Raw genomic sequence first — 27,835 nt, 5'->3', positions numbered from 1 at the left:
CGCTGATCAGGCGATTTGGTGCTTCGGTATCTTCAGTCAAGTCCTCTTCATGTGTTTTAGAAGAATACACACACACACACACACACACACACACACACACACACACACACACACACACACACACACACACACACACACACACACACACACACACACACACACACACACACACACACACACACACACACACACACACACACTAGTTTACCTTTTAGGACAAAACCTGCACAATACAGCCACACAAACATACCCAGCTCAGTCAGCTCAGTATGTGAACAAGTCCTGTTTATGGAAATAGCCCCATGTATTTAGCCCAGGGTTGAATCAGTCAGATCACTTGACTTTGTGTTCCAGCTGCTGATATAAAATGCATACTGCAACTTCCTTTTTGAGGACTCCAAGAGTTACTGAAGGACAGATTTCGATAAAGCAAAAACAACCGGATACATTTGCACTATGACAAAAGAGAATTCTTTTACAACAACTTAAATTGCTAAAACTTATATATATCATTTAAATATGTAAACAAAGACTACAACTTAAATATATTTGGTGTGATGCAGACATATTTAAATAAAAAGCTTTGTTTTATATCAGCTCTCATGTGGTGCGGCTGTTTATTTCACTGCACACACTGGAGGCTTTGCACTTTAGTAGATCTTTCGGCTTCAACCACTGGTCCAATTTAACTTCCGTAACCGTGGGTTACATGTCAAAGGCTTTCCAAAATCCCTAAGATCCTTATTCTTTTCCCTTTAAAAAAATAAAAAAAACTTTTGTCATTTCCTCATTTTCATCTCAAGCTCTGTAGAGTGAGGGTGGAAATGAAGACAATGAGACCAGAGAGGTGAAAGAAATACTTTCACGTTAACCTCAGATAGAGGAAAGCTGTAGTTATCACACAGGTTTGTCACTGCTGGCTAATTGTGCAGGTGAAGTCGACGGTAGAGCCTCCAGTCTTTTACAAAACAATCTCGCTGATGAAACAACGAACCGAGAGACAGTTTATGTCCTCATAGGTCCCTCACACACTTTATCCATATTCCTTCTCAGCATCCTTTAGGTCTGTGGATATCTGTAGTTTAAAGTTTTTGCATTCTGGATGGCAGGCCGCCTGTACTCTGCATCCCCTTCCTGTTGTGTCCCCCAGCAACATGTGGTTTGATGGACCAGGATGGACAGGCATGGCTGTTTGAGGCCTGTGTGGGCAGGGATACTGTGGCTATGAAGGGTGGTTTCAGGTTACCAAATAGACCTGGTTACTAGTTTTGTGCCTCTCTCTGCGTTTGCTGAGGTAGCGAGAGGAGTTGCCGGTGAAGGATGGATGGAGTGGTGCTGTGTGTGTGTGTGTGTGTGTGTGTGTGTGTGTGTGTGTGTGTGTGTGTGTGTGTGGCGTGCATAAGTCTGCTTTTAGGGATTTTAAAGAGCAAAGTGGTTTTGAGAATACAATGTGTGTGTGTGTGTGTATGTGTAGATATATGTTGCCGTTTGAGTGTGGGTGTAAGGAGTGTGTATGGCTATCACTTTATATGTATTTTTGTATATGGAGACAAGGCCCTGCATTCTGGTCACATAATAATGTCTTCTCTTCTATATCTGTATGTGTGTATTTATGTGTACATGTGTAGATGTAGTGGTCAGCCTGCTAATCACAATTTGTGTTTCCCAGACAGTATGGAACGGTAAAGGTCCTCGTCCAGCTGCACATAACACCCTCTTCTGGAATCCATGAAGTACAGTCTGTCTGACACCGCGCTGGGGTTGAAGCTGTCCCGACGTAAGTCCGTCTTCTGAAACTTAAACGTTCCTGAGAAAGAGACAGAGATTATCTAGGTATTTAATTTTGCCAATTAAGCTGTGCTAGTATTACTGTACTTCACTGTCTCACTGCTTTAAGAAAAAAATAAAAACACACCACTATTCAATCAAATGTTTATTCTTAATAAGCTGTATTTTATACACATATAATTTAAATGTATTCCCTTACAAAGCAGTGCAGTTCTAACATTACAGAGCTGCAACATTAAGTCAGTGAATCATTTAGTTGATTGGCAGAAAATGTATTCAAATATATTAACTACTTTGATAATCGATTAATCATTTAATTAATTAAATCAGCTTCTTAAAAGGTCCTATGACATGCTGCTTTTTGGATGCTTTTATTTAGGCCTTAGTGGTCCCCTAATACTGTATCTGAAGTCTCTTTCCCGAAATTCAGCCTTGGTGCAGAATTACAGCCACTAGAGCCAGTCCCACAATGAGCTTTCCTTAGGATGTGCCATTTCTGTGTCTGTAGCTTTAAATGCTATTGAGGAGGAAAGAGGGGGGGGCAAGGTGGAGGGTGGGGGTGTAGCCTTGACCAACTGCCATGCATGCTTGTTTTCAAGCCATCATGTCTCTCTCTTTCTCATGGGTGGGCCAAATTCTCTGGCGGGCAAAGCAGAGAAAGGGGAGGTAACCTTGCTCCTTATGACCTCATAAGAAGGAGATTCCAGATCGGCCCATCTGAGCTTTCATTTTCTCAAAGGCAGAGCAGAATACCCAGGGCTCAGTTTACACCTATCGCCATTTCTAGCCACTGGGGGACCATAGGCAGGCTGGGGGAACTCATATTAATGTTAAAAAACCTCATAAAGTGAAATGTTCATGCCATGGGACCTTTAATTTTAAGGAGTTGCTGCTTTTCTCTAAAAAAATATATTATCATTTATATTATTATATGATGGTATTACAAATATTTGTTGTTTTTTTTGGACTCATGGCCTGATAATACTGATCCGGATGCCTCCTGGGCGCCTTCCTTCGGAGGTTTTCTGGCTGGTAGAAGACCACAGGGTAGACCCAAAACACGCCACTGAGATTATACATCTCATCTGGCTTGGGGAATGCCTCGAGAAACGTTGCTGGGGGGAGAGACATCTGCACTACCTTGCTTAGTCCCAGATAAGCGGCAGAAAATGGATGGATGGATGGACATTGTACTTTGACTCCTCATTGGAACAGTTCTAAATAATTTGAGAATAAGAGTCCCAAATAGTGGCTGAGATCATTGTCTCGTATACAGTATTATTAGAAAAATAAATAAAATTAGGGCACTTTAGCCAGCTATGAAGGTTTGAGGTCTAATTCAGAAACCCTTCGAAACGAGTTGTAATTTTTTTTCAAATTGCACAGAAATAAAGCTTTTGAAAATCTCATGATTTTTTTTAACACAAACGGCAGTGAAAAGAGCATTTCACCTGTCTTGTTGACCTCCAGAAGGAAGCGGAGGAATACAGGCCTGGCGTACGGCGGGAGAGCTTTCTCCATGTCTTTCACAAGCTTCTCCAGGTCAGTGGAGTGAGACGGATCAGCGATGGCTGCCATTCCAGCTTTTCCCTCTGCTCCTGTACACACAGAAAGGGGCATGTCAGAGGATGAATTCCACCATTTGGGGTTTAAAGTCAAACAGATGCTTGTGTTTGTGCATCGAGGCCTTGAATGCTGCGGAGTACTTGTACACTCCCCCTTAAAATACTGCTAGTACTGAAAGAGACACTTCTAGAGACCTCAATACATCATTGATTGTATTAGTATAGTTTTTTAATTTAGTGTCTAGGTGGTCTCCTGTGCAACACTAATGCTTTCTTGGGATATCTGTTAATTTGTGTGTTACTGCTATTACTGTTGTGGCAGTCTTTCATATGTTGTCTGCTTGTGTATCTTTTGTTATTCGTCACTGTGCATGCCAAACTAGTTTTGCGGATTAATAAAGTTAAAGTGACATCTGTGATTTGCCTCTGCAGAGTCTCAACTTCAGTTCAGCTTAATATGTAATGACATTTCAAATTGGTATAATTAATTTCATGTCACAATAAGTCAAGAGTAAGCCAAGATACTGCAGCTGTGATAACTATAGTATTTAACACAGTATGGTTCTTGTTAAATATCTGTTCAGTATTCATCTCTCTATACACATTGCAGTGACCTATTTTCAAGAAGACATGCACAGAGAGCAGACATGCTGTTTGTTGCACAGCTCTAAACCAAAACCTTCTTTGGACACATATTGAGGAAAACCAGAAATAAGAACAAATAATCAAGCCTGTATATTGACAGATTTTACCTGGTACTTCCACTCCATAGACAACTACATCTTTCATGTCTAGCAGCCTGCTGAGAGTTCCCTCCACTTCGGTTGTTGAGACGTTCTCTCCTTTCCAACGGAACGTGTCTCCTGTGCGGTCCTTGAAGAACATGTGGCCGCACTCATCCATGATCAACACATCACCTGGTGAGAGGAGGGGGGGGGGCGAAAAATCATATTAATTAAAAGTACTTTAACACATGAGCAATTTTAACCGAACCCTGGACCTTCCGGTTAGTTTGGGGTGTTGGGAACTCTGGTGAGGACCAAACCAACTAGACTCAGGGGTCTCGGTTCGCTTTCAAGTGCACTAGAGTTCGGTTCCCTTTAAATGAGAACGCAATCCGACCCAAACATAGGAAGTGAACCGAAAAACAATGCATTTACTAGCCTGCAATTTAAATGAATTCAACCCTGTACACAATTTACAGACTTATATATGATTTAACAGATGATAACTTTTAAACTTACTATGACCATACATCGCTCGTCGTAACAACCCACTATCTGTCTCTCATCAGGGCCCGCCCTCTCCTTAACAGCTGCTCATACAACCGGTGTTGCTCCTTTATTTCTAAGACCAGGGAGTGTCAGCAAGTTTTACTCGACCGTTTCCACCACATGAGATTTGTTTACAATATTTGGTGCACTTGACAATTGTACAGTGTGAACTGCCAACGTCCATCTTCTTGCTCGACTCTATCGGCTATCAAGACATCCTGGACTGAGGTGGTTTACGGCCAAAAGAGAGCCACGAGTAGGGCTCCATCACCTCCTGCCCTCACCCTCTCCAACCGTTTCAATGCCTTGCCAGAGTCGGAACCGGTAGCGGCCGATGCGGTTCGCCGGGCTCCCCCCCTTCAACGCCGACTGACCAGCCGTCGTCACAGAAGAGAATTGCTACCGCGCGGCAAAAGCTTCGGAGGGATGCGGTAGGCAGACGGTCTGGTGGCCTACACTGCCTGAATCGGCCAAATGACAACGTTCCTCAAAAACAATCTCCCCAACTGAACGGTAAGCAATCTTCCTCTTCTCTTCCTTGTCCATCTGAAACCGACACTGACTGTTTTCACATTTAAGAATAAACCCTCCTTTTTGATAAAGCTTATAGTTAGGGAGTGAGGAGTCGCAGCGTATGCCTAGACCGGCGGGGCAAGGTGTATAGCTACAGACACAGCACCCCAGCTTCTCTCTGTTTCTCCTCATAGTCATCAGATCTACCTATCATATAATCAATAATATAGTGAGAGTAGAGGGAGGCAGGCCAGTACAGCCCGATCCGGCAGGGGAGAGTTCAAGCCCGACCCGGCACCTCTCTTTAGCCTGCCTCTCTTAGTTATGCTATTATAATTCTAGACTGCTGGGGAAGTTCCTTCCTTCCTATGACACAATGAGCTGCTCTTTCATCTCTCTTTTCATTTGTTCCTTTTATCCTTCTCCCAGAAATGCCTGTTACTAACCTAGCTCTGGGGAGTTTACTCCCCGGAGTCCTTATGTTTCTTCTTCACCCAGAATATCGCCACCAAGACCTGGGTCTTTGGTGCAGCTGTCGCTATGGACCTGCTACACCCTGCTACGCTCTGCGATTCCCTGCAGTGACTGGCTGCGTCCACCCATGCTCTGCTGTGCCACATTACACCCCGTAACGCCCTGCTGTGCCCTACTATGACATGAACTACTACGACTACCATTGTAGTCACTGTTCCATTATCTTTATTGTGACTATTACTGCCACTGTTCATCACACCCCCAACCGGCACCGTCAGACACCGCCTACCAAGAGTCTGGGTCTGCCGAGGTTTGTTCCCGAAAGGGAGTTTTTCCTCGCCACTGTTGCAATAGCTACTACTAATGCTTGCTCTTGAGGGAATTACTGTAATGGTTGGGGCTTTGTAAGTTATAGAGTGTGGTCTAGACCTACTCTATCTGTAAAGTGTCTCGAGATAACTCTTGTTATGATTTGATACTATAAATAAAACTGAATTGAATTGAATGCTAACCTAACCAAATGAAAAATGCAAAAATGTTGCAACTTCACCCCTGAATTGCACCGAGTCTCCCAAGCTATAGGTGTGAAAGTTACTTAGTCAGTATGTAATACAGTGAATAAGTAAATGTGTGTGTGTGTGTGTGTGTGTCTAACCAGAGAGATAGGCAGTGTCTCCCTTCTTGAAGACACTATGAGCAATCTTCTTGCTGGTTGCGGATTGGTTGACATAACCATCAAACCTCCGAAGAGGGTCATTCTGAATGATCCTGCCGACTAGCTGCCCAGGCTCACCTAGAGAGAGAGAGAGAGAGAGAGAGAGAGAGAGAGAATTATTTATGTATAACTGGCAATTATGGCAAATCAAACCATTTTCACACACAAAGTGGATAGTTCAAGCTCCATCAGGAGTTACAGAAAGGACTACGCCTGTCAGTGCATGACTGTCTACAACACTTACATGATAAAAACAATGCAACACAATCATTTTGAGGTAGCTTGTTGAAGCCTCGTTGTGAGTAGGGCTGGGCGATATATCGATATTAACAATTATATTGATATATTTTTAAACGTGACATGGAATTAGACCATATCGCATATATCGATATAGTTCAAATTTGCGCTGTGATCCTTGCTCCAAGCAAGCTGCTGACCTGGAGCTCTCTGCACTGCTCCCCGCGCCCCGCCCCTTCTCTTTCATGCACAGAGGGGGGGAGGGGCAGGAACAGACACTCAGCCACTCTTCAACAAACATAGAGGAAGCAACAACGTCTGCGGAGCGTGCGGAGGAGATTGGAGATTGGAGGAATTGGTTAGTTAAAGAAAAAGCAGTGGCTCAGTAATTTGGAGATGGTTCGGATTCAAAGTATCAAATGAGCAACAAAATCATGTTATATGTAGGCAGTGCCATAAACAAGTTACAGCCAGGGGTGGAAGCACTACAAATCTTTTTCACTACCTAAAACAGTGGCAAACTGCGCGCTGCAGAAGCCCCAGCCGCAAGCCATCGACAACCCGAAAAAGCTCCAGCCCCGAAACAAAGCTCACTGCAAACTTAATTTTCCTTAACTTAAATGTGCCGTATGAAAAGAAAAGTGACAAGTGGCGTAGCTACTATAATGGTGTCACGGACTAGCGCTGAAAACTACTCGACAAAAGTCTGGAGTTGACGGAAATATTGCGTGGTCAAGCCCCCGGCTGTGAACGGTTTCATTTCCTCTAAGTTCTTCACAATAAAAGTCCTCAGTTATTTTGGTATTTGAATGTTTTTATTATGAAGCAGCAACATCCGGAAATGTTGGGCATTCATTAGCAGTAACGTAACGTGACTCCTATAAGCATTGTGCATTGTTACTTAGCAACAGCATTCTTTAACAAAAGCTGTCCAATCCGTTACAAGGAATGTTTTACAATCCACCCGCCACTGTGGCTGGTATACAAGGCAAAGTCACCCGCCACTTTGAAAAAATACCCACCATTGGCTGGTGGCTGGTGCTAATTTCCCACCCTGTACATGTCATATTTGGCTTTGACTTTGACTGAACATTTGCTCTCACTTTGTGGAAAAAATATCGGGATATATATCGTGTATCGATATTCAGCCTAAATATATCGGGATATGACTTTTGGTCCATATCGCCCAGCCCTCGTTGTGAGCCAATTAACCTATGAGCTGAGTTTTCATTTGCTCAGCCAGAAACTTTTGATGTTAAAATTTCCAAAAAACAACTGCAGTATGCCCAGAATAGTGCTTTGAGATAAAGAGTCTTTAGTTTTAACATATAGGGCTATTTCCTTTCCTTTTATTTTCTTTATTAAAAAGGACAAGCACATTAATCGACATCTCTGTACATGTGCCTTAGCTCTTAGCTAGTTGGCTAATTTTATTATTGCCAGTGAGTTGAAAATGATTTAAGCCTACCAAGTGTAAAGTTGATGTTTAATATGTGTATAGAGTAAACCTACCAGGTTTACATGGAATACAGACACCATCAGGTCCCCTCATGAGCTCCATGGTCTCCTCATCCACCCTCACTAGTCTGATGGGGTAGATGAAGGGTAGAATCCGACTGTTAAAGCCACACGCTCCAATCTAGAGCATAGAAGAAAAGAAAAAAATCAACAAGGCTGACCAGTTCCAAACTGCAGCTGCAGCGCTGTGTGTTGTGTTGTTTTGTGTTGATAAGAAGCCACCAAAACTGAGAAAACATTTTTAGAATAACAGAGCGCTTAACATGAGGAGGATTTTAGAGCAATACAGAAAAGAAAAGCCAATGAACATAATGTAAAACTCTCAGGTGAAAGAACTTGAGTGGGTGGTGGTAGTCTAGGATTTCTAAAGAGAGTATTTCACTACAGGGATGCCAATTAAAACACTTGGGCTGACAAAAGAAAATCTAGGCAGAAAAACAACAACCTACAGGCTGTTTGGTCACCACTTTGTTGCACATTCCCACCTTGTTATCAAAGTTGCCGAGGCTGCAGTTGCACTCTGTTGCTCCGTAGAACTCTGCGATCTGTGGGATATTGAAGCGCTTCATGAACTCCTCCCATATGGACTGCCGCAGGCCGTTGCCCATTGCCATGCGCACCCGATGTTGTTTCTCCATGTCCCGAACCGGCTGGTTCAGCAGGTATCGACAGATCTCACCAATGTACTGCACAATCTGGAGGAGAGTGGAGCAGGACGGTAGTGAGAAAAATAGTTCAGTGATGACATGGAACAGAAATAAGAATAGACTAATTACTGATTTAATACCAAACTTACAATAACGAAAAAGGGATTCAAAGTGATTAACTGGGGAATAACATTAAATCTTGAGATTATTTTTAAAGAAAGTGACAGGAAAGACATCTTTTGAGCAACTGATTGTGGTGTGCTACTCAGCCCACCAAATCTGTGGCATTGACTTGTAATCTTTATTATGCTTACAGTGCAGTTGTATTTGGCACAGTCGTCCCAGAAACGTGACGCAGAGAACTTCTTTCTGATGACTACAGTCATGCCATGTATTATACACTGGCCCACTCCCACAATGTTACCTGTAGACAAAGAAATATGAGTTGTCCTCAACACGGGAACATATAAGGACATAGAATTTAAAGCAACAATTTGTACGCCATTTTTCTGTAGGCACAAGTCAAAAACACTGAGACTAAATGTGTGCCATTCAAAAACACAGGTAAACATTAGCAACGCTTTTTCTTGCCAATTGACGTTAACCACTATATAAGGCCGGATGCTGTTTTAAGCTATGTTCACCAAGATGAATGTTTTAAAAAAAACAAAATAGCTGACTAAAACAAAAGTTGTAACTTTAACTTTTGTAAATATCAACTTTAAAATCACACACAAATCAAGTTATGATTTTACCTGCAGAGTGGTAGAGCGGAAGGCAATCATACAACACATCATCTGAAGTCATCCTAAAGCCATAATATACCAAGGCTGCCATGCGGTAGTACCTGAAAACCAGAATGGCAAGAGAAGAAAGTAAAACAAAGTCAAAACAAAACCAACAAGTTTTAAGTATTTCTCCTCCACTCTCTTAGAACAGTATTTATACTACACATGAAAGCATGGGTCAGAGCAGCTGCAGTCCCTTTGTGTCTGTTAGTTAGCTGCACGGCTCCTTCCTACCTGCTGTGCACAACAATAGCAGCTTTAGGCATCCCAGTGGTTCCTGACGTGTAGATGTAAAACAGGCGATCTGAAACAGACAGCAGGGTGAGAGTGATATCAACAACTTAAATGCATTGTGACTGGCTCTGGCATGTGCTTAAGAGCGTAAACATGAATGCTCTGTCATGTTTAAATATGTTACTCATTTTGAAATAAACATTTTCCTGAATGCTCACTTCTGATTAGCAGTGCAGGAGTATAAATGCTGGGATTTGATGAACCTTAATTACAGGCCAATTCAGCTCATTTTGACTAAGTTACAGCACTGAAGGACCATTAGACCATTAAGTCCCTTTTTCTCAGGGGATACAGTGCAGTATGTAAGCAAAGTGGTCTAGTGGTTACACCGAGAAATCCTGTTCTGACCAAAAATCCTGCATTCAGATGTACATATACAAATTGGCTCTAGATCCAGTTGAGAGGTCTCTGGCATCACAATTAACCACTTGTGTTTGGATTTTGCTTTCCTGCTCACAACTGATTGCATATGTAATAAACTCCAACCACTGCTCAACAGACGATATACACTTTATAGGTCCGATTAACAGCTAAAGAACTGGATTATAGTGGCTATATGCTACCTCAATTCACATACAAACTTCAAACCCTTTCACAGAGTTGTTTGGCATAAGCAAATCAGCTGTGTGGGCGCCAGGTTTAGTGACCTTTGTCATAGGTTTTATTGCTGAAACAGATGGTGTGGCTGTCAGTTATTTCATATAGTGTTCAAGAACAAAGGTGAGTGAGCAGGTGGGACTCGACCCATTGAATAAGAGATCACTGATTAGCTCTGTAATAGAATAGAAAGTATGAAATGCTAAATATTATTAATAATATATTATTAAATATATTATTAAAAAAAATACAAAGTATGGTGTGCAGATTGTAAAGTCCTGAGAGGCAAATGTGTGATGTTGGGCTATATAAATAAATGGACATGACTTGATTATTAATATTGTGGATTCAATTTGTTCTCTCTTTAATCCATGTACTGTATTCAGGTTGCCTTAGAAACAAGTAACCCATATAACTCTGGTGATGAATCATCCCAATAACTATAACAGTAAAACGAGTAGAGGATTCTTGTTTGATAACCATTTCTCTCATTAGCTCAATCAGCATCATATTTGTAGTTTTTACTTCATAAAAATATGAATTAAAGTTTCTGTCCAGCCTCTGTATTTATTTGCAGTCATAAATAAACTTAGCACAAAAAGTAAGGAAATTTGTGTTTAGTAGATTATTTCTCTGTGGTAACAATGCTTTTTGGCAATAAATCTTATACCGTTGGAAACCCTGTTTAGTTTTCTTTCAAATGGTGCCCCATTTGCGCAACCCACATACTCAGCGCTGCTGCTCGTCCCACAAATGCATGTTCCTTACAAATGGGGCACCATTTGTAAGAAAACTAAACCGGCTTTCCAACGGTATAAGATTTATTGCCAAAAAGCATTGTTACCACAGAGAAATAATCTACTAAACACAAATTTCCTTACTTTTTGTGCTAATCTTATATTAAATAGCATTGAAACAATAATATTTAAAATAATGAACACTGACACTTTTTTATATACCGACTTCTTAACATTTTCGTTCAGTATAGGGGTTTCATTTTTCAGTATGATTAAATGATGTGATTTATTTGACTGCTAGTCACTGCTTGGTGCCAAAAGTATTACTTAGCACTTGTCTGTGCTGTCATACTATCAGAAAATGGAAACAAATGACTTTTTAAAATTGCTGTGTTGCTTTGGTTAGAGTTAGTGCTGACATTTTGACATGTTTTATTCCTGATGACCAGGACATCCGTTGTTGGTTGCTGAATTAATATGACACCAGTCAGTTCACGGTGTTCTCACCTGTGAAGCAGCGTTGCGGCCGGCTTGGCAGGTGAGACGGGGCAGCATCCAGCAGGGGCTCTAGGCTCTCGGTTCCCCGCGGGACTCGTTTGGGGTCCCAGTCTCCTGAGCAAAACATCTGCACCTCCTTTCCCATTAAACTGTGGACCTCAGACACCGCTATAAGAGTAAGAAAAACACAAAGTATGTCAATCCACTATTCCAAATTACAAGTGGACTTTATGTGGCACAACATTTAAGCATTATTAGAGACAGAGAGAAGAAGGAAAGATGGGAAGGGAAAAAAGAAGGGAAGGGAAACAGGGGACAGGGTAGGTTAACTTGGAGTTTCAGGTAGGGGATACCTTGACATAAAAGGTGCAGTTTGACAAAAAGGCAAGAAAGTATCAATATGTTACTGTGAGGGACAGAAGAAGGGAGACAACACATTGAAACAGCTCTGATACTTTCCCCTGAAAAAAAGACAGTGTATCTTAATTTAAAAGCCTTATGTCATGCTGGCTCAGTACTAATGCTACTGGCTTGAAAGTGACCTGCTCTGTAGCAAAGAGGCTGCTTTTTCAATTACTTAAAGGCATATATCACTTGACATCTCCAGGATCCAACACAAACACTGTTCAATCCCAGGATGAACAGCTCAAAACTCATTCAGCCTTTAGAACAGTTGAGATCAGGCCTTTCAGATTGGGCAGGGACCCAAAAGTACGGTTGGACATGGTTTGGATTTTAACAATTCTGATTCCAATTCTAATTCTTCCTTTTGATTCTGGTTCTTATCAATTTTTGATTCCGATTCTTTGAGGGGTGGAGTTGAAACGGGTCACATGCTTATTTCACAAATAAGAGGAAAGTTTTATTTTGATTCAATTGTGGTTTGCAGTTTTTTCAACTGCAAACCGCTTTTTCAACGTAAAATAAAGCCACACTAGAGCGCCGCATACTGTGCTCCATGACTGCAACATAACAAGCGCCTGGCCGCTACGGAAACCAAAACTTGCGCATGTTAAATTTGGAACCGATGATTGGATTTGAATCCAAATCCTCAAACGATTCCAAATGATTCCAATAAAGAAATGATTCCGATGGAATCATAATTTTTGGAACGATTCCAAGTAGGAATCGGTTCTCGATGCCCAATCCTACCCAAAAGAGGGTCATGAAGAGATTGAAATAGATAATAATTTAACCATTTTACTGATTTTACTTAATAACACACTGTAGATTAGTAGATTAGACATTAGAACAGGGATTAAGTTCTGTTTGGGCATTCAAAAATAGTGATAGTAGTAGTTGATTTAAATCTAATTTGTTTAACAGATATAAGGTCAAGACCAGAAGTAAGTTGGAGGAAAACAGAGATATTTATAGAATTTATATGATGTAATTATTATCCATTAAAACAAGAGATTTAATTAACAATATTCCTAATTTATGTGACTCAACAGCGCTGGTTTTACATCAGCTATGTGGTTGTTTCAGTTTCTTCCGTATACACCTCAGATCTGTTTTAGTTAGAATAGAATAGAATAGAATAAATCTTTATTGTCCACCAGGGCGGAAATTTTTCTTTGGCTCACCAGACATACAAGACATGTACATGTACATATATCAGGATAAAAACAGAATAAATATGCTTAAATTCATTAAAATAGCAGTTTTAGTTTATCATTTATCAGTTCTCTCTGACCAACTCAGTCCTTAAACACTGCAGATTGATGATGGAGACATTTCTCCACTTCTCTCTACATTACTTCTTCCCATCTTTCCGTTCATCAGCCATTCCATTGACTGATATTGATGGGACACCTTCTCTGAAAGCCATCTATCTTTTATGACCTCGGTTGCTTTCTCCTTGCACCACTCACCTCTCTCATCACAGCGGAAACATAACAGCGACACTCATCAGAAGGCAGTGCTGTACAGATTGTATAGCCCTCCTTTGGCTATAAATGTGACAATGTATACAACTATAACAAACAAAATCTGCCCCACATATCTTTCAGATGCTTCTCTAATTGCTAATGCTACACATCCACCTCCTCCATCCTCTCTGCTCTTACCATCATTCAGCTCTGAGCCAAACATTACAGCCTTGGCATTGGAGATGGTGACACAGTGGACCAAGGCCTCTAGTCTCAAATTGAAGTTGATTAGAGCGGCCTCTACTCCGATCTTGGCCATGCCCAGCCAGAGGCCCACGTACTGGGACCTGTTCTCCATGAAAAGGGCCACCACGTCACCATCCTGAAGAGGAAAACAACAAAAGGAGGGGTCATCAACTGATTGACTGAAGTTTATTTTTATTTAACGTAAGTTTCTATAAAAAGTTCATGCCTCCTTCTGGATGGAAACAACATCTGAGAGAGTTTTAACAATTAAGAGAAATCAGTATAGCAAAAGGGTTTGTGGACCAAGATGTGTAAAATTTGCCACAGACGTCTTTTTTTCCCTAATTCTTTCTAGGATATTTTGTTTTGTAGGCCCTACCTTAAAACCCCGTTCCAGCAGCATGTTGGCCACTCTGTTGGAGTACTCATCCAACTGATGGAAGGTCCACCTCTCCCCAGTCCCCTCAAAGATAAGTGCCGTTTTGTCCCCGTGGCGGTGCACAGTTTCAGCAAAGATCTTGGGAATGGTGTTCTTTTCTCTGAGGTGGCGTCTGACATTCATCTTCACCCGCAATAGCACTCCTGCCGCACTGAAGGAGCAAGAGAGAATATTATTAAAAAGGAGAAAACAGCCAGTTAAAAGAACTCTTCCTGGCATAATTCCAAAAGGCAATTTGCCCTTTGCTTTAAAAGCCAATCCAGCTCACCTAAAAATGCGTTGGTTTTGCACGTTTTGGCTCATTAACTACAAATTGCATATATCTTCAATACTGAAAGCCTTTTTACAAGGAACACACATTTTTAGACTGACTTCCTAGTTCTTGAGATAAATGTTTTTGTTTGGTAGCATTTTCAAAACAGACAATATTTGCAAATGTTTAACATGCAACAACATGACTTTTACAAAAATATAAAGGTAACTAAATGTTCTTTGTCGTAATTGCAGCACAGTCACTTCCTGGGCACAGTGAATGCATGAATGGCGAGAAATCAAACAAAAAACTTAGGATCTTCTAGTGCTAGTATTGTTATGCAGTAGTAATTAGATATTTATTAATTTCATCTACATTTATAGTTGTATACTGTGCGTACATTATGACAGAGATGGCTGGGTGGGTCCCTGGGGCAAAGTCTGCTTACGTGAAAGGATATCACTCAATACCTTATATTCATGGTGCAAAGGTACAGATAGTGGGCACTGTACAGAAACATCATAAAAAACATACTGTGCCTAGTTACTTCACGGCTACATTGTGGTGGTGGTGATATGTTTTATCTAGGGCTGTCAGCATTAACACGTTAATCGCGATGCGATTAAAGGCCGAGCATAACGCGTTAATTTTTTTTAATCGCATGCCGCCATTTATTAAATTATTTTACACTTCACTCGGCTTCGCGTGGTGCCTAACAGGCTACTATTTTGACCCTTTGCCGCACCTTTACTTATCATCAAGCTGCCATACTTCCTCGTAACACATCCTACTGCTGCAGGCATGATGGAGAAAGACAGCAGCAACGAAATTTTGAATAGCGCTTTTTATTTTCCAAAACGGCTCAGAAGTCGAAAGCCATGTGCACATTGTGTAAAGCTGAATTAAAATATCACCGAAGCACGTCAAGCTTGAGCTACCACCTACGAGCTAAGCATAGTAGTACAGTTAACGTGACTGGAGAGTGCTACTAGTTGCCGATCTGTGGATGAAACCAAATCCAAAAAAATGACTACAGCTCTTGCGAAATGGGTGGCAACTAACTGCAGACCTGTCAGCATCGAAGAAGACTCAGGTCTTAAAGACGTACTACGGTTGGCATGTTCTGACCCGTCTTATACGTTGCCGTCGAGGGGGACAGTAGTTTCACGCAAACATAGCCTGTACGACACGGAGAAAGCAGCCCAACTGGAACTGCTGCAAAGTGCAAACACTGTCTCATTAACCGGTGATCACTGGACGTCAGTGAGTAATCAAAATTATTTAGGAGTTACTGCACACTATATAGACTCTAGATTCAAATGTGTGACTAAGATTCATACAATTTCTTTTGTTTATAGTAAATGAATAAATACATAAATAAATAATAAACAAATACAAATCTTAAAGTCAACTTCATAAAGTAACTTTCTTTGCATTCATTTGATTCCCAATCAAGATACACTGGTAAGAATTGCTTTTGATTGTTAATATGTACTTAAAAAGAGTTCTGAAATGCAAAATAATAGAATTTTAATCATGTGATAAAACATGCGATTAATCGCGATTAACTATAGAAATTCAGCGATTAATTGCGATTAAGAAAAAATGAATCGTTTGACAGCCCTAGTTTTATCATTACAGTGGATATTGGCTTCATGATGGTCCAGATAACCATAATCTATTGTTGCACAGTTGTTTTAGTTATTTCATTACTACACTTGGCTGCAAAAAAAGCTGTTTGAAGCTCATTCTGTTGCAACAGAGGAGCTACATGAACTCTACACCAGTGGTTCCCAATCTGTTTGGTCCGAGTATGGATATTGGATAGTGAAACTACTACTCGGAGTGAAGCGGAATGTTTCAACCATTTATCCATTACTTTTATTTAATCATTTGAATAATTAGTCATTACTTTTAGCTATTTATTTCTACCATTTATTCATTACTTTTAGCAACCTTCTTCTTTACCAAACTTCTGTGCTCTCTTGCTAACTAGGTCCATTATATACTCTTACATAACTGCAACATATAGTGTTCAGGTGTTACAGTTGATGTAATGTTAAGTGTAATTACCTAAGCCTTGTCACAGTACATTACAATACAGACATTTCTGAGTCACTGTGGGAGGGCATGCTTTGACAGGGTCAGATATAGTGCATTTTTAACCTTGGGGCTTAAGCCATTATCAGCACATAACTACAACGTTATCAGAACTGCATTTATAGTATGGGGTATTTGCATGTGAGCAGGTGCACACAACTCGGTAGCTGAGGTAGTATCAGGTCTAAAGAAGAAGAAAAATTGGTTTCAGCAAAATGTCTTTAAAATATAGATTTGGGAACTGTTATTTTTTATCTCTAACCAATAAGAGAGTAGAGGCCTTTTTGTACACAATGGGTCACAGAAAAGCGTTCATTACTACTGGTTTGGTTACATTGGCTTAATATGTCATGGAGAGGTCATAAAAGCTTTTACAATTTCCTGTTTTACCATTATTGGAGCTATTAAGGGAAAAGAAGGAAGTTAATCACAAACCAATTACCATGGTAACTCTAACTGTAAATATTGGCTTTAGGCAAGACAGTTAAAAGATCTGCTACTCCCTGATCCTCTCTATTGTTCTTTGTCGAAAAATATTTCAGGCTACCTTCCCTGTCAAGTTTTGAAACATGAATAACAGGAATGTGTCGCTAACACTCGCTGTAAAACCAGGCCTGTGGAGGAAGAGCCACAGGAGTTTTTCAAATCTGCTTTCAAAGATTTCTGCTACATTTTTTTTTGCAAAGCTAAAGATGAGAGAACAACAATACTTGCAAATGTTTCTCCTATGAAAAAACATATTACAAAAAGCATAAAGCAAAATCATATGTCCAATGTGCATGATGTCCTTCTAAAGCGAAAAGGGACTCAAATGTTTATGTTTATTTATTCTGACTGCAGTCTGTGTGAATCGTAAGCATGTGCAAAAACTACAGTGTGTTGTACAGTTGTATTACTGTATGTGCAAGGTATTGTTTGGCTTACTAATTCTCTTCAGGAACTTTAATTGTTGGGATGCCTGCAAGTGTTAGGCTACATACATAGGACACATTTACTATTGATTTAGTGGTGTATCCAGTGCATTAGATTTGATAGTGGGGCTGCTTTTAGCTGCTCTCCCATCCATATTGAATGAACACTGTAGGAATACCCAATTGTATATATAAAAAGAGCTACAATTTCCCCAATTCTTTTTTAACAGTGCAGTGAGACAATGATAGGGCTTCAGTTCTAAAACTGTTTACCCAATATGGATGTTAACATGCTCAAATTGAAGCTGAAGGTCATAACTTTACCCTCATAGTCATTGTTTCACTTCAGGTCCAATGTTCTGGAGTGTAGAACCAAAACAACAGATAATTTGTCACTGTCAAAATTCTTACAGAGAGCATTATATTTGGGATGTGGCTCCCTTTGACAGCAGTCAGGCAGTAAGAAAGACCTACAAAAAAATAGCAAATGGGAAAAAATAACAATAGCAATAATTTGTCCAAGCTTGAAACGGCATTAAAACATGCAAATTCCATGACTTTTTTAGGTTTAAATTAACAAACACTGTGAGCATGCCAACACATACACAAAATCCTCATGCTTACTGTAAGTCTCTGCCAATTGTTTTGGCAAAGATCTGCAGGAAGCTCCATCCTCCACTTCCCAGGTAGAAGATTAGGATGGCCGGAAGAACCTGGAACCAAGGCAAGCCCACTAGCAGCCTCAACACAAACAGCAGGGCTGTGGAACACCCTAGACGCATCATCCTAAAAGAACACACACACACACACACACACACACACACACACACACACACACACACACACACACACACACACACACACACACACACACACACACACACACACACCACCAGTTAGAATGTACTCTAGAATGATTTTGTTTAAACATCCTGTGCCCATTTTAATTAACTGTGGTACACTTACAATAAATGAGGAAGAGGCTGCTACACGTAACCAGTAATGTATGTTTTCATCTTGTATGAAATCTGTAAGTGGTCATAAACATGTAAACAGAAATACACAAACATTTTTGAGTGCACTATATTGTCTCACATGGGCAGCAGAATAAAACTGACAAAATCCTTGAGTTTTTTTTCTCTTGCAGTTGAATAAAACTCAAGGCTACAGAAACCTTGAGTCAGAAAGGGAAATCCTAATGCAAAGCAAATTGTCTATAGTGACAGCTGAGAGCAGCAGAGGACAGTGTTGACATTGGTGTTCAGTGCCACCTGATAGTTTGGAAGATGATCCTAAAGCAGTAAACGATAGGTTTACATGACTGCTTATTATCTATTCATTAACCTATGTAGAAAAACACTGCATGACGGCAGTATAGCTTTTTCAGAAGCCAAGATGCTGACTGGGTATGTATTGCTTTCTCTCCCTGCATGTGGCTATAACGATGATGATGGCTATAGCAATCCAATAAGTCTGCTGTTATTTCAAAACACAGACAGCCGCTCTGTGTTACAAAACAAGTACTCTGAATGTCTGATGGATAAGACATGATGGGATTGTTCACACGTCAAGGAAAGGAAATGCATTAAGGGTGCAGGAGCCACTTCACAGTAACAAAAAAGCGTCATCATCCGCTGCACCCGGAAATCTAAATAGCGCGTAGCATCATATTGCGGTAGTGAATGGGGAAATGATTGCGAGGCTCAACCCACCGTTGGTTAGACTACGCCTCGCTAATCATGCCATGTGCGCTTTGAGCCAGGGCCTTCAATCGTTACCCGGTTGGACAATATATCTGTTTGCTCGGACTAACATGATGTATGGTTGATGATGTAGGTTATCATGGTAACAAGCGCGCCTAGGAAGCAGGATGCGCAGCGTATTGCGCGCATCGGCTTAGCAAGGAAGCGGATGGACAGTGTGAAAGCAGCCTATTTTATGAAGAGGCATGCTGAATATGCAGTCCATGTTCACATAAATTGCATTTCGTGGACCGAGAGCTGCCTGTAATTAAAGTGTCGAGAGACACCTCTCGAGTCCCGTCAGCGGGTCGCTCGCATACAAGGTTGACAGAGGACAATAGAGTGATAGCCAAAATATTTCCCTTTCTCCTAGTAAATAATAACCAGAGCCATTCGTGAAGTTGAACACCGCGGGGGCGCACACTCAGATCGGACTGATCAGTTTTTTTTGCATACATACCTTGCACCTCGTTCACACCGTCACAGCATGTAGGTGCGCAGAAATCCCAGAAGTGAAACTCGTTGTGTGCGATTCCGCTTTGATCGGCTTAAAGGCTAGCCTGGTCGCCCTCTCCGCCGCTCGCTTGGCTTGACAGAGGCTCACAAAACGCACACAGACACACGCAGCAGGATCCCCTCTTGTTGTAATGCCCCTCTTGTTGTAATGCCACAAAGAGCTGATGTTTCTCCTCTGGTGGAGTCAAATTCGCCTGACTGCGCGCGTCGACGTTGACCCCGTGATCATCATCCGTTCATTGTCACAATCATTGATATCATTTATGGGTTCATTGTAGCCGATAAGCTCGCTAGCAGGCGTAATTCAAATGACCTTATAATTTTCTTAGCTGCGCCCGCCCACCGCCGTCAGCGTCCCATCAGTGTATCAGGAATAAGCGTTGACGGACAGGTGCCTGGGCCAATCGGGAATGGCGGTTCTTTACACATCCCATCCGGCAGGGGCGGGGTTTGCGGCACTGGTGAAGAGGAAATGCGGCGCGGCGCGGCCCTGCCTGCCTGTTCGCCGAAAAGAAGCGAGGCCAGCACGTATAGCGGTTTCCACACATTAATGACAAGACGCTGATGCGGTGTGGCGTAAAATGAGCCCTGCCTCTGCATGTAGAGTCCGCCTCACTACGTCCATTTATCACTCCGCGCCCAGCCACAAGATGTGCTTTAAATACGCATCTGTCAACTGAAGGGACCCGTGAAGGAGCGTATGAGGAAGGACAGGGTGTCAAACAAAAGCCGGGACTCTATATGTACCACCACGGTGGGCCAAGATCTACAATGAAACCCACCAGTCTGCAGTTTTTTCTATACTGCAACCAAACGCTACATCAGCTGATTGCTTGGATTGAAAAGCAATGGCATATCGGTTTAATTGAAAACATGCAGGAAATACAGTAGAGGTAGCTTACATGTAACCAACATAAATATGCTGACTGCAGGGCCAGACAAAGATTTGTGTGCCATGTAATATGCTAACTGTCAGTAGCTGTATAAACATTTGGTCATTTTTGCCAAATGATTGACAATTTTCTGTCCTGCTGATTACGGCAACTTTAATCTATGAGGAGCCTTGCAGTTCACAATGACAACAGAATAATGTATGCCTACTTTTGAATGACACAAGGAGGCTCACATTTTACAGTGTTCATTACAGCAATGTGACATGTCATGAAAGGCATTGCATTATCAGGGAAGATTGCAATATACACTATGACAAAGTGCTGTAGCTCACTGCTGCAGGTTAACAGAGGTTACTATCCCAGAGCCCAAATTAATGGGGATATGTGTTACATGTCACCCATTTTCAAATAGTTGACAGCATCTGCAACAATACTAAAGACTTAACAGATAAGTAACTTTGACAGTCAGCGTTTACAGTATCTTTGGTGTCAACTGATACGAACAAACTGTTTAACACACTAATCCCAGTATATGTGAGATGTAAATGAATGATATGCAATTCAAAGATTAGGATAAGAAAATAGTGATGAGCTTTGACCTGCAAATGAGATTAAAGTGCATACATACTTTCACCATTTGCTCTGACAATGTTACGCGAGGAAACAGACAACTATTGACAGACACACACACACACATTATCAGTGGTTCTCAGACAGATAAGGGCACGCCCGGTTTATTATGCTGCTAGTCTGCTAGTGCTCAGTACATACTGAACACTAAGGCAAGCAGAGCAGCATTGCTTTTTTAAATACCCTCTTTTCAGTTCAACTTTTAGACGGCACAGTGGAAACAGACTGTAAATGAATGTAACAGTTGTTTAATATCCTTTTTCCTTCACTAGAATTTTTTTTATAAGTGTGTGGCAATTAACAGGAGGATGTTAGCAAACCAATGTGTCACATAATGTGTTATAAGAGTAGAGTATATCAAAATAAACTAAATATATCCATTTAAATCTTTCGCTTAAATTGTTGAAGGAATGAATATCAAAAATTGTCAGTGTATTGTGATACCTTCTGACATAGATCATAGCTTAAGTATTTCATTCCACAAAATGAATGCTATAACTATGATACATCTGTAAGAGTTTCCATAGTGGACAATGAGGGGATAATGCAAAGGACACACTGTCTGTGGTGGTCTGAGTCCCTATTTATTACATGTCATGTCAGCATACAAAGCATATTATACTAGGAGCTAGTACATTTTATTTTACACTTCAAGTTAACACTCCAGAAAAGTAATTAACATGCATGCAGCCATCCTGCATACCCTATCCAAACTCCATTTACACAGGCTCAAATGTCAAAGCAAAGTTAATGGTTTGAGTAGATGGCCTCTTACATATAATGTCTGTTGCAGGACCAGCGTCATTCTCCTCTTATCATGCTCATTCCCACTGTTGAAATCTGTCTTGGTAAAGAGGTGAACACAAAATCACCAAGAAAATGGGCAGACCTTTGTCTGTCGGTTGAGGTCAACACAGTTCCTCCAGTCACATCTTAAGTCCAAATCCAAACTCTATTCAAAAGGTCACTTTAAGCCCCTCTCCCCTTGGTCTGAAAACCCATTTTCACCACTCTAATTTCAAACTTTTTTTTTCAGTCATCCAGTTCCAGACCAAAATGGCTGTAGAGATCTCGAGTGGTGGTCCCCCTCACAGCAGCTGCAAGACATAGCAAAGTAGGGGTAAGGCCCCTTCAGCAGGTTACAGGGTCAACTCCCTCTAGTCTACTTTTCAAACAATCCTCAAAACACTGAACAGACCGAGATCACAGTACCAAACAAATGACTAACTTTGAACACGAGGCTTGTACTTTGTGAAAAGATTGTATCATAGCTTTAAAATGCTACTGAAAGATAAAACAAACCTCTTATCTTAGCCCAGCGTCATTTTAATTGCTAAAATATTTAAAAGTTGCTTTTAAAACGTTTTATTTCGACACATATTGTACTAAATAATTAACCCTGCTTAAGCACCACTAATTAGATCTCTGCCTCTTTTACATTATACAGAACAAAGCTATGCTGACTTGTGCCAGGCTGACCAATTGGACTGTACTGTTTTTTATTATTTACAGTACTAGCTGTAGCATTTGTTGCTACAGCATGCTAATGTGCTCTACTAGTAGGATCTTATCGTCAGTTAATGCATGGACTTTTTGTGCAATGATGTTGATTCAGTTATTATTTATAAACATTAGAATCTATCAGGAATAACTTTTAGCAAAAACTAAGAATTTAAAATCAATTAATCCACTTAGCCACAAAAAGCAACCTTGAGGTAAGTGTAATTTTTATGTTTTATTTAATCAATAAGAGATCATATAACATGAATGACAATGGCAGGTTTCTCAAGGAAACTCCTGGATTATATAAATAGCTCAAAACATGAAAATGTGTATATTTTTAAGATTATATAGGTAAAAAGACATATCTTTGCAGATGTAACAATGGCAGATTTCTCAGGGAAACTCCTGGATTACATTAATAGCTCAAAACGTGAAAATGTGTATATTTTTAAGATTATATAGGCAAAAAGACATTTCTTGGCAGATATGACAATGACCTTAATGGCCAACCGACAGACGGACAGGGTAAGAGACAAAGGGACAGTTGTCTTTAGAGGGTACTGCAGGGCATCTCCTCGTGTCTCCTCTCTTACGCTTCAGCCTACCCATCTCCTCCCTCTCAGAATAACAGCATACAACAGCAACTCAGTGTTTAAGTGTAGACCATTTCTGAAAGTGTGTGAGAAAGTTAGAGAGAGAGAGAGAGAGAGAGAGAGAGAGAGAGAGAGAGAGAGAGAGAGAGAGAGAGAGAGAGAGAGAGAGAGAGAGCAGGAAGGGGGGAAGAGGATGATAGCATGTGTTTGTATTTGTGAAAGTGTATGCATGTGCCTGGGTGACAGACAGAGATTGTAATTGTGTGTGTGTGTGTGTGTGTGTGTGTGTGTGTGTGTGTGAAAGACTGCCATTGTGTCAGAGGGGAAACGCCACCTCCATTCACTAAGAGAGGTCATTATCATCCTGACTGTCCACTGTATAGTACTGACAGAGAACTTAAAGAGATAGCAAGCTTTTAACTCACAGTATCAATTTAAATAGATAGCCCAGTTTTTCTACACAGACAACCACAGAAGTGGGGAAATAAGTGACATTAGAGCATTTGAGGAATGTATAACTATCTGTGTTATTCCTTTGTACATATTCCACAAAGATCAGTAGACTAAATCGGGACATCCAGATTTGATTTGACACCACGCACATAAGCATGTGCATGTAAAAGTAGGTAAAAAGTCATGTTTGTTATGATAAACACACAGACCATAATATGACTTGGCTGTAATTCACCAAAACACTTGCTAACAGTGTGAAAGGTGTGAACTTCTCTACACTTTCTCAACCTCATGCTGTTGCAGCACATGCACACAAATATATTTTGAAGACACACAGACACCCGTAGCCTATTTCCTTATACTAGTGTGTGCCCAGACATACATATTTACACAGTATTATGCAGTCACAGGATTTATGACAAAAGTTGTAGGGAGAAGGTGAAGAGTCAATACAACTTTCTGATCTCTCTAATGATGGGTCTACAGCCTGCAAATGTTGTACCAGCTACTATCCAATCAGTGATTTGAATGAGGTGATTATTAAATGTAGCACCAAAGGTATTGCTATTTAAACAAAATGTATTTATTTAAATTATAAATTTAAGCTGGATAAGATGGTAACCTAAGTATAATCAAGCTAACTGAATTAAGAGGCACTTGAACCAATGCCATTTTTCAGGAAAGTGTCAATCTAATGGAATGAAGGTTTTATAGTATAGTAAATACTGTTTGAAGTTTAGACTGTTTTGATTCAGGCCTCAAGAGGGAAACAGAGACACTGCTCTGCTGCCCTCTGGTGGCTGGTTGTACAACAAATTAAATCCCAACCAATCTCAACATTTTTAGTTTATACTTTTACAGACATCATTCTAAAGCTGTATTTTATTGGTGTTTGTTTTCTTTGGTCAAAAATCAAACCAGAAAAAGACATAGGGTATGCCTCATCTAGTCTGTTCGGGGTTCACACTGCCTTATCATAAATGAGCCAAGAGGTGTAAACATGAGAAAAACAACTCATTCAACTGACAGTCTTGTTTAGCTGTCATCTCGCAGCACTCTTTTGGTGCAGAGAGCCCGCAAAGAAAAAGTTGAAAATGACTCACAAGTCATAACTGCAACTGGACTTCATCTGTTATGGATACAAATGAAGGCCACTACTATGAGAAGGAGGAGAGGATTCATCCTATAAATGGCTGCTACAATCAGCAGACAAGTTGGGTATTATATGTATACTGTGGGTGGTTCATATTGCTGTCATACTATACATTTTCCACACCTCAGTTCACTTGAAAGAAAATGTAGACCCTTTCCTACAGTCTCAATGTGACCAGAATTAGGATGGCATTGTGCTGATTTGATCAAAAGAACTGAGCTAAAGTAATGAAAGCGCACAGTGGGGTTGAATAAATCAAACCATAAAAGATAAGCACAAAAGTGTATTACAAAACACTCCATATGAGTGCATTATTTAGAATTACTGTCCAGAATTCATTTCTGAATTTGTTTCTTATTTTACTGCTGGTCAGTTCAGTTTAAATTTAAATTATGTAGGCCTTAACATTCAAATGTGTATACATTTATCTGGAAGTGTAATCCACAATATTCAATTATAAACATTATAAATTGGATCTTGGTCTCATAAATTCTGCTATTATGCATGTTTAAATGCTACTACTGTGGATTCAAATACAAGCATTTCTCTTACCAATACGGCCCAGGAGTGACTGTCCAATGTCTTTAATGTCATTGTATTCATGCAGCATATCAATATGATGCTCCAGCTCATCTACTCTGCATCCCCTGGAGAAACACACACACACACACACACACACACACACACACAATTACAATCTCTGTCTGTCACCCAGGCACATGCATACACTTGCATAAACTGGTCTAACACAAAAGCAGATATGTGCAAATCCTCATACACAGGCACACACAAAAATATCTATCTATATCTAAAAAAAGCAAATCAGATTAACAAAACTATGTGCAGGCAAGAGGAACACACATGGAAACACATATGCATCATGGGTATATCATAGTATTATTAGTGAGGTTCAACACTATTGATTCCCTGCCCCCTAAAATATATAAGACTAAACTGAATCATTAGCACAACATGCTTAACCTCAACCCATACCATTGAAGTTGGACCTCAAAGACAGAATACACACAGCTGTACTCACTCAGCCTCCAGCTGTGCTATCTCTGTGTCCAGCTGCTCTCCTCTCCTCTTCAGCTCTGCTACCTCCTCTGCAGGGCTAACTTTAGCACTCTCAGTTACTTGAAGCTGTCAGGTGTATACAGACAACCATGATACTGGATGCACATGTGGCACTACATAGAGGATTTGTATTTGTGTGTGTGTGTGTGTGTGTGTGTGTGTGTGTGTGTGTGTGTGTGTGTGTGTGTGTGCGCCTGTGTGTGTGTGTGTGTGTGTGCCTGTGTGTGTGTGCCTGACAGAGAGGGGGTTTACTTACAGGTGATTTGAAGTTGGAGTGTACCCTCTTAAACTTTGAGAAGGGAGTTCTAGGGAGAGACGAGGAAAACTATTGTTAAAAAAAAAGATGGACAATAATAGCAATACAAGCTGTATTGTCTGTGTGCATACCAGTGGTGTAGCTAGTCTAATGCAGAGTGATAGAGAAAGACATGGCTTTGGTCTAATGTATTGTAGTGGGTATACTGTACTGTATAGAAATATACTGGCCTATATATATATATATATATATATATATATATATATATATATATATATATATATATATATTGGGGGAGGTGAGCATATCATAGTGGGGGGTCTGGGTGTCCTCCCCCAGGGTTATTTTGAGCGTCAAAGACTTCATTTCCTGCATTCGGATAACTTTTATTCACCAATTTACGGTGTAAATACCTTTTATTTAGCCTATGCGAAGAAGAAAAACACAGATGACAATTCAAAATATATAAAAAAAATACAATGGAAAGTACGTTGTTGCGTGTCATTGGTCGTTTTTAAGCGGGTATATGGAAACCCTGGAGCTTTCTTAGTGAGTATACTGCGTATCACGTAGACTACACTACTGGTACATACAAAGAAAACAACAGGTTTACAGCAAAATGCAAACCTCACACAACACTGAGCGATTTTCCAACTTGTCACACACAAACATATTCAACAAACACATAATATGTAGTTAATTTAATTCTAGCCCCTGTAAGATTTAAAGTGCTCACAACAAATCAGCAATGCCTGACAATAATGTTATCCGACGATATACCAGCTAACTGTTAAATGTTAACGTTAGCTAGCGTTAGGGCTAGCTAGCTAGCTAACTGTTAACAAGTTACCTTTTCAGTGCTCCTTCCTTCAAGTCGCCCCCCTCCGGTGTCGAAACTGGACATTTATTTGCACTACAGTGGGTTTCAGCAGACTGCTCCGTGTTCATACTGCCTTAATGTTATGAAAACATGCGTGTTATGGTTGATTTAATGCAGTAGGATCAGCATATTAACAAAAAGGAGGAAATTCGCAATTCGCGGCCGATGACGAACAGATTCATACTAAAACCGGATTGGTTCCTGAAACCGAGAGGCGGGACTTGTATAAATGTGGTTACCCTGGTAACAACCGTGAGCAAATGGCGGTTGTCACGTTCTCTTAATACATCCATGGGTTGTCACTCTTCACATGGGATAGTTTTGGGCTAGTATGGGCGCCTGGGTAGCTCACCAGCCTCTTAATACATCCATGGGTTGAGCACGCAGAGGCACAGAGATTTACTCCTCGACACAGAGGCCGCGGGTTAGACTCTAACCTGTGGCCCTTTGCTGCATGTCATCCCCCCCCACCCCCTTCCCTTTCATGTCTTCAGCTGTCCTATAAATAAAGGTTTTGGACTAGTTTTTGCATATAAACGCTAGTTCGTTCTCAGTAGTTTTAAACACTGTTACCAGAACCAACCTAAAATTGTATGTTGGTTTTATTTATGATACTCAGCACTCAGTCTAAAATATTAGTGTTTGCAATCCATTTGCTTTGGGTCTTCTAGCTA

The 27,835-nt window shown here is 40.6% G+C and overlaps 2 protein-coding genes and 1 long non-coding RNA gene across 3 annotated transcripts; 1 reads left to right on the top strand and 2 right to left on the bottom strand.

Moving 5' to 3' along the window:
• Positions 1-267: 267 nt before the first annotated feature.
• slc27a4 (solute carrier family 27 member 4) lies at positions 268-20,095 on the bottom strand. Its single transcript, XM_031277858.2, has 14 exons — positions 19,668-20,095; positions 18,090-18,251; positions 14,142-14,352; positions 13,715-13,898; positions 11,655-11,813; positions 9,754-9,823; positions 9,487-9,578; positions 9,046-9,155; positions 8,570-8,779; positions 8,079-8,205; positions 6,270-6,407; positions 4,106-4,270; positions 3,240-3,386; positions 268-1,807 (listed from the first exon to the last, which is right to left on the bottom strand). Exons 2-14 carry the CDS (start codon positions 18,248-18,250, stop codon positions 1,650-1,652), a joined length of 1,932 nt encoding a protein of 643 aa, XP_031133718.1. The 5' UTR covers position 18,251; positions 19,668-20,095; the 3' UTR covers positions 268-1,649.
• LOC118494123 lies at positions 7,631-14,600 on the top strand. The gene is made up of 3 exons (XR_004896200.1): positions 7,631-7,761; positions 10,436-10,437; positions 14,589-14,600. It is a non-coding gene; the product is annotated as an uncharacterized LOC118494123 (long non-coding RNA).
• Positions 20,096-21,422: 1,327 nt separating the features above from the next.
• On the bottom strand, positions 21,423-27,400 carry swi5 (SWI5 homologous recombination repair protein). The gene is made up of 5 exons (XM_031278115.2): positions 27,132-27,400; positions 26,282-26,330; positions 25,988-26,091; positions 25,501-25,595; positions 21,423-22,343 (listed from the first exon to the last, which is right to left on the bottom strand). The coding sequence occupies exons 1-5, from the start codon at positions 27,227-27,229 to the stop codon at positions 22,279-22,281; spliced, it is 411 nt and encodes a 136-aa protein (XP_031133975.1). The 5' UTR covers positions 27,230-27,400; the 3' UTR covers positions 21,423-22,278.
• Between the last annotated feature and the right edge of the window lie 435 nt (positions 27,401-27,835).

Source organism: Sander lucioperca, chromosome 1, assembly GCF_008315115.2.
Source record: "Sander lucioperca isolate FBNREF2018 chromosome 1, SLUC_FBN_1.2, whole genome shotgun sequence".
Taxonomy (NCBI): domain Eukaryota; kingdom Metazoa; phylum Chordata; class Actinopteri; order Perciformes; family Percidae; genus Sander; species Sander lucioperca.
Note: the sequence above shows the minus strand (reverse complement) of the source record. Positions and strands in the feature narration are given on the sequence as shown.

Excerpts from the sequence above, each read along its gene's own strand:
- slc27a4 (XM_031277858.2), bottom strand. The coding sequence starts at position 18,250 with ATGATGCGTCTAGGGTGTTCCACAGCCCTGCTGTTTGTGTTGAGGCTG. Across the intron at positions 3,387-4,105 it reads CTATGGAGTGGAAGTACCAG|GAGCAGAGGGAAAAGCTGGA; the intron begins GTAAAATCTGTC and ends CTGTGTGTACAG. Across the intron at positions 1,808-3,239 it reads TCTGGAGGTCAACAAGACAG|GAACGTTTAAGTTTCAGAAG; the intron begins GTGAAATGCTCT and ends TCTCTTTCTCAG.
- swi5 (XM_031278115.2), bottom strand. The coding sequence starts at position 27,229 with ATGAACACGGAGCAGTCTGCTGAAACCCACTGTAGTGCAAATAAATGT. Across the intron at positions 26,331-27,131 it reads AAGGAAGGAGCACTGAAAAG|AACTCCCTTCTCAAAGTTTA; the intron begins GTAACTTGTTAA and ends GTCTCTCCCTAG. Across the intron at positions 25,596-25,987 it reads ATAGCACAGCTGGAGGCTGA|GGGATGCAGAGTAGATGAGC; the intron begins GTGAGTACAGCT and ends GTGTTTCTCCAG.